This window comes from Carassius gibelio, chromosome B7 (assembly GCF_023724105.1).
Source record: "Carassius gibelio isolate Cgi1373 ecotype wild population from Czech Republic chromosome B7, carGib1.2-hapl.c, whole genome shotgun sequence".
Lineage (NCBI taxonomy): Eukaryota > Metazoa > Chordata > Actinopteri > Cypriniformes > Cyprinidae > Carassius > Carassius gibelio.
Window position 1 is genome coordinate 11,587,521 of NC_068402.1, and position 6,546 is coordinate 11,594,066.

Below are 6,546 nucleotides of genomic sequence, written 5' to 3' on the forward strand. Positions count from 1 at the left end.
TTTGTTTAAAGAAATCAATACTTTTATTAACAAATATGCTTTAAATGGATCAAAAGTGATAGTTAACACATTTATAATGTGACAAAAGATTTCTATTTCAAATAAATGCTGTTCTACAGAATGTTCTTTTAATCAAAGAAACCTGGAAAAAAAAATTTCACGGTTTCCACCAATATATTAGGTTGAAACTTTTTTCAACATTGATAATATTAAGAAAAAATTCTTGAGCACCAAATTTGCATATTGTAATGATATCTGAAGAGGTTCATGTGTTTATTACAATTACAATTCAAATTACATTAAAATATAATTCATTTATTTTAACTGAATCAATTTATCAATTAAATGCACCTTGATGAGCATAAGAACATTTAAAAAATAATTTCAAGCCCAAACTTGTAGGTAAACAGTTATTATACAAGCATGGATGACCTTCTATTGCTTAGAAACTAAAAATGTAAATGTGTCAGAGTGGGATGCTGTTTTGAAATAAATACTAAAATGATTTAAAAAATGTAATTTAAAATTAAGTTGACATTAAATAATGTTTTAGATTAACAAAATGATCTAAAAGCACATTAAGTATGTTCTATATTATTTCTTTGAGGTTGGATAAAGCGAAAGGCCAATAAGGAACTACTATTGGTCATAATGAGAATATGGGAACGCAGAGCAAATGAAGTGGATGTTTACCACGTTCCACACTAATGACCCTCGTCATTTAAACAAAGGTGCATTCCATAAATTCTACAACAACTGAATTGTTGAGCAATTGTTTCATGTCGGCAGAGGAGCTGCTTTTGCATAATATTCTGAGGGACACATACAGTACACTCTTATGAACAGAAAGAGAAACATAGAAGTGAGTAGTAAGAAATTAAAAATGAGACTGAGAAGTAAGAAATGAGAGTACAAAAGCGAGCAAAAGTACTTGCCTATTTCTGCCCATTTTTTCATGGTCCTTGACCACAACATGAAGCTCTGCTCCAGAATCTAAAGGGACACCCTTCAGGTCCCACTCAAAACCCTGGGAGAAATAAAAGAGTGACAACAAAGGGACAGAATCATCTATTGGCAAAACATTTAGAAATTTCATTATAGTAACAGTAGTGGTTAATTAATGTTTGTGAGTTAGATATAATAAGTGATTAACCAACCTCATTCCAGACAGGATTGACATTATTTTTGATGACTTTGGTCTTCTTTTTTGTCCCTACAACAAAAGAAAGAATACATTTAGTGTTTTTGTAACTGTGTTTTCCATGAAATATACACTAAAGTTTAAAAATTTGAGGTCAGTAAGATTTTTTGCAAGCAGATGAACACTTTTATTCAGCAAGAATTTATTCAATTGCTCAATGGTGTTATGTAGGCCTATGGTGGCAGTGTGCGGTTTATGTTACAAAACATTATTCACTTTATTACTTTATTACTCCTGACATATTCACAATAGGTCTAGATCTAGGTTGCAGGTAATCAAAATGAATGTTTATTTAATCACATTTGGAAAAAAGAAAATTAAAACAGAAACATATTATCAGAACAGGGCATACGAGGACAGTGTGTCTAATGTAATATTCTACAGTGGCTGGCCTCCAGTAAATCCATGATGAAAATGTTTTCAGCGAGAGGAAGATGGACAATGGGTACTAACTTCCACCTGATAAATACAGATGAAAGATTTCCACAGGGACACAGGTTAGGCTTGACATTGAGCTTGTACTGGTGGAGGACAATTCACAGCCTATCTAATGAGCAGCCACACACATATTTCAAGTTGTTTAGACCTTGTGCTACTGTACAAACAGTAGCAGCATGCACAAACAAATAAGCTACCAATAGCATGGTGAACCCATTCAAATCACCACTGGTCTGTCACGCTACAGAGTGTTTCAGGAAGGAGCTCTGCTTATCTTCCTGTTTTGGTTGTAGATGTAATGAGGAGTATGTGAATAAAGCAAGAACAAGCTCCTTTGGCACATATAGGCCTACACTCACACTCTTTACCTGACTAAAATAGACCTGGAGCCTGAAAACCTTTGCACAAGCCAGAAGAGGACAACAAAAGATGGCGGATAAAGACAAACACTGGCATGCCATGACATCCTCCACCAGAATGTGACGGAAACTGGCTGGAATGTTCCTAACCGTGACCCTCGAAGCCCTGGGCTTTATTTAGGGTGCATTTCAAAACACATTAGATTGCAGTCGATGGGTGGATACAACTTGAGAAATAGCCAGGAAACCAAAGCTTTGATAAGTATGAGTTAAAAATATCAAGACTGAGATCCTAGAGCTTCAGGCCCAGTCCAAATACATGCATTCAGTTTGTATTAAACATAAACTGGATCTCTAGATACAGATAAAGATACAGATACAGTTTCAGTTTTGCCACATCAGACTGAACAGAATTGTTGGTTGTCTTGTCGGCAATACTAACAGTCCACCTTTTTCTGTCAATACCTTTCATTTTAAAAACACTTGCCGTCTGCACATAGTCAGTCAAATTCTCATGCTGTATCTCTCTCTCTTGCAAAGTCTGCATGTATTACTGCTTACTCAGAGCTCAAATTAAGGACTCTGGCAGTTGGACCGGGAGGATAATTTGCTTCTGTGATGTCTATAAATGGAGATGGTATTTGATACCGTGCCTGAAGAAAAAAAAAAACACTTACTGCAGCTAATTTATGTCTTCCAGTCTCACCCCCCCCTCTTAAACATTCACATACAAAGGAAGACACGCATTTAAACACAAGATCCCTCTGATTAGAATGGAATCAGACTAATTGCGATTCAAATGGAAGCTGTCTGAAATTAAAACCCAAAATGCATATCTAACGAGCCATGGGAACTAAATGGAAAAACAAATAAGAAAAGTAGATGACCTCCAGATGTGTCTAATGAAGTGACCTACTCTTTGTTCAACCTAGAATAAAGGCCAGAACACCTGATTTCCCTTCAATTGTTTAGTGTAATTGTTTATAGAGTGGTTGGAGTGACTCAGTATCTGTTTCTGTCAGAATGAGAGGAAGCCTTTTCATCACATGACAAAGAGGTGGAAAAAGAGATGACCCTCACTACATAGAGGAAATTCACAACTGGTTTATGTCAAGATATAACATGCACAGATAAGGGGATCATTTCCAACATAATGCAAATTAACGTAATGAGAAAATGGAATAAAAATAAGAAGAGAAAAAAATTAATGGATGAACAACCAAATGAACAAATCAATGTCGTAAACTAAAAGGATTGTTAATTGTAATAAAACTTAAATAAAATAAAATAAAATATTAGATAAGAAAAATCTACAGAAATTAGAAAGGTTACATAGCCTTTACTAACTGAAAAGCTAAATAATAATATATATTTTTATTACAAACATGAAATTACTCAAATTAAGCAAGTACAACAGAAATCTAAAATATTTGTAATAAATAAAAATAAATGCTATGATAATATTTAAATAATAGTAACTACTCTCTTTGAGGGAAAATGATTTTGAAAAATAAGTTTCCACTAGAAATGTCAAAATCTCTGTTCTGGTTTCTGTTCAGGATAATGATCACTAGTGATCTGCTAAATAGCACGAGGCAGGAACTGCAATGTCACTCTGAGCATCCTGCTAAATGAAGTCCTCAAAACAATCTACATCCTTATCCACTTCATTTTCAATAGCTTAAAAGTAATTCTATCTTAATTATATGTGTTCTTGTTTTGTGATGATTTGAACAATCAAATAGGATGATTAAAGGAAGAAAAGTATTTTGTTGCCATGGAAACTCAGTACACAAAACACATCTAGCTCATCAATCCCACATGCTCACAAACAAATGTTCCTGTACATCCCTGTGCTGGAACAGGAAACATGGAACAATGAGAGGAACTGCCACTCAGTTTGTGAGGCAGTCTAAAACAAGTGTCCGTCACATTCATTCATTCAGTGCAAGAACTGATAAAAATAATTCATCCAGCTCAAATCTATCCATAAATCTAGATTATGTAGCATCTTGCAGTGATATGATCACTCTGTTATTAGCTGTAATGATCCACTGTCCTAGAGTAAAGTTATCAAAACATATCAATTGGCAGAAATCTGCTTTCTACCTTTCAACAGTAAACATAAGACTAACCTGTCAAAAATGTCCCTTTGAACACAAAAGTGAAATTACTTTACATGAAATACTATTATTGTTAGTAAACAAATGCATTTTTACTATACTGGTTTGCGACCAAATAGCACTCATCTACCGAACAGTCTCAAATACTGAAATCTGCATCTGATCCTACTTTTTCATGCCCTCAGCTGGATAGACAACCATGTTTTTGATGTCATCTCTTACCTCTGAACGTGATGCTAGCAAGCGGGTCACTTTGCCTCTCCCCTTTTTCTACATTTCTCAGATTGGTCGCCCTCTGTAGAAAACAACTCAACATGCTGCCGTGATGCCCAAAGTCTCCAACAAGAAGCAGGCCAAACTACCATCAGACCACAAAAGAGAGACAGATCCTGACAGGACCTTCACAAAGGTTGCTCTGGAGATAAACGTGTCTTGTGATCTTTAGGTCCAAAGCTGAAGATGAGTGTGGCATCCAGAATGGAATGTATCAGGGGGCTGTACAAACCAACCACAATCTTGAAAATCAATTTCTGTCTGCGTCCCTGATAAGGCGTCCAAATTGATCAATGTGTTTCACAGTCTTCCCTCACATGCGTACACAGAGACTGTCATGTAGGAACCTACAGAGACAAACTTAGTGTGGACCGCACTTTCCTCTCCAGTGACCCAGCCCATAACTCCAGAGGAAATTTAAACATTTCCTGCAGCTTGTTCTTCTCTCTCCTCATCCATCTTTTCTCTACAGTCTTTTAATTAGCATATAAAACATTTATGAATATAAAACCTCTTTATGTTAAAAAAAAAACTTGTATAATGCAGTGGGTTTGCGAGAGCAACATCTTGTAAGAATTAGTGTAAGCAAAATATATTTTGGGATTTAATGGCACCTGTAATTACCCACATCAAAATCCACTCATTTATAGAACTTACAAACGATAGTTATCACACAGTGTTATTTTATTATGATAATATACTGAACTACAAGAGTCTCTGCTGTGGTCTCTGTGTACTGTAGGCTTGTTTCCTGTTAGCTGACATTTCCAGGCGAGGAGCACCACCTACTGCCATGACTTGGTCAGATTTCTGAAGCCTGAATGCACATCTCGCTGACTTCGAAAGTTTTGATTTTATGTTTTGAGAGCCTCCTAATCAGCCTGACACAGCAACTGTGGTTCAGCCAATGGTACGAGTTTGGGGCGAGATGCTTCAGTTTGTCCACCAATGACAGATGACGGGAATGTTCACACAAGTGAGGCCTTATATTTGCAATACAGTCTGCTGATGCTAGCCTGCACACTTCACATTTAAGCTTGCATCATCCTGTCGTAAAAAATAAGATGAGATTGAAATGAGATGATGCCAAATTTACACTGCAAAGAGAAACGCTTCTGAAGAGGCATTTAGGTGTTTGTCCATAAACTCTTTCTTGCTGTTCAAATGTGGGAAGAATGCATTTATACAGCAATTACTACCATATACTTTGATATAGGGACTCAGATGGGTCAGAGCATGAAAAATTTGTTTTTTAGCTATTATCAAGCATTGCGACTGAATTTTGAGCACTTGGCTGTATAAGATGCCTATTTTAATGATTTACAGGAAATGTAGCAAAATTTTGGATCATTAATATGTGAATTACTATATTTAAATGAAATATTTTTATGTAAAGAGATGTTGGTTTATTGTGATTTGCAATGTCATTTTTTGTTACATCTTCCAAAGCCTCAGCAATCAAATGCGCAGCAACAAAACTGTATATACAGTACAAAGCAATCCAGTAGAACTGAGAACACAAGACTATGCTCTCATAATAGTTTATGTGCATCAAAATGCATCACTGAATGGATGTAATGGAAGGTAATGCTGTATTTTATTGATCTCCTCTCTGCTTGCTGGTATATGATTGCCTCATGACTACAGCAATGACAAGCCCTCTATTGAGCAAACAAACTGCATTCCTCAAGAAACACTAAGGGTTTGAACCCTGAGGGTGACCGAGCTTGCATTTCTGTTGGAGATAAACATTGAGCAAAAATTCAGGTCAATGTACTCAAGTACTTGAATATGAGAAAATATTAAAACATCCAGCTGTTTGGGCAATCAGGATCCGACATACTACCATTCAAAAGCTTGGGGTTGGTGAGATTTTTTTAATATTTTTGAAAAAAGAATCTTATGCTCACCAAGATTGCATTTATTTGTTCAATAAGACAGTAAAAACCGTTATATTGTGAAATATGATTACAATTTTAAATAATTGTTTTCCATTTTCAAACATATATGTATAAGTATTTTATTGATGTGATGCAGTCTTATATTTTTATCAATTCTATTTAATAATTATTATACATGGTTTCGCAGGCAAAAAAGAATGGCCTGGCTGACACAGAGGAGCCCTTCCTTTCCATCTCATGTGAATTATGGG

At 35.6% G+C, this 6,546-nt stretch overlaps 1 protein-coding gene across 12 annotated transcripts in view; it reads right to left on the reverse strand.

Annotated features, from left to right (window-relative positions):
- LOC127961170 (dysferlin) overlaps positions 1–6,546 on the reverse strand; it is a 76,965-nt gene that overhangs the window by 69,675 nt on the left and 744 nt on the right. For 5 of the 12 annotated variants that reach the window (XM_052560159.1, XM_052560154.1, XM_052560155.1 and 2 more), the window contains exons 1-3: positions 4,344–4,748; positions 1,158–1,213; positions 936–1,027 (exon numbers count right to left, since the gene is read on the reverse strand). In XM_052560159.1, the coding sequence (XP_052416119.1) occupies positions 936–1,027; positions 1,158–1,213; positions 4,344–4,437 (242 nt within the window). In that variant the 5' untranslated portion in view covers positions 4,438–4,748. Of the gene's footprint in view, positions 1–935; positions 1,028–1,157; positions 1,214–4,343; positions 4,750–6,546 lie in introns of those variants that run through there. The other 7 variants (XM_052560153.1, XM_052560160.1, XM_052560158.1 and 4 more) reach the window with 2 other exon arrangements.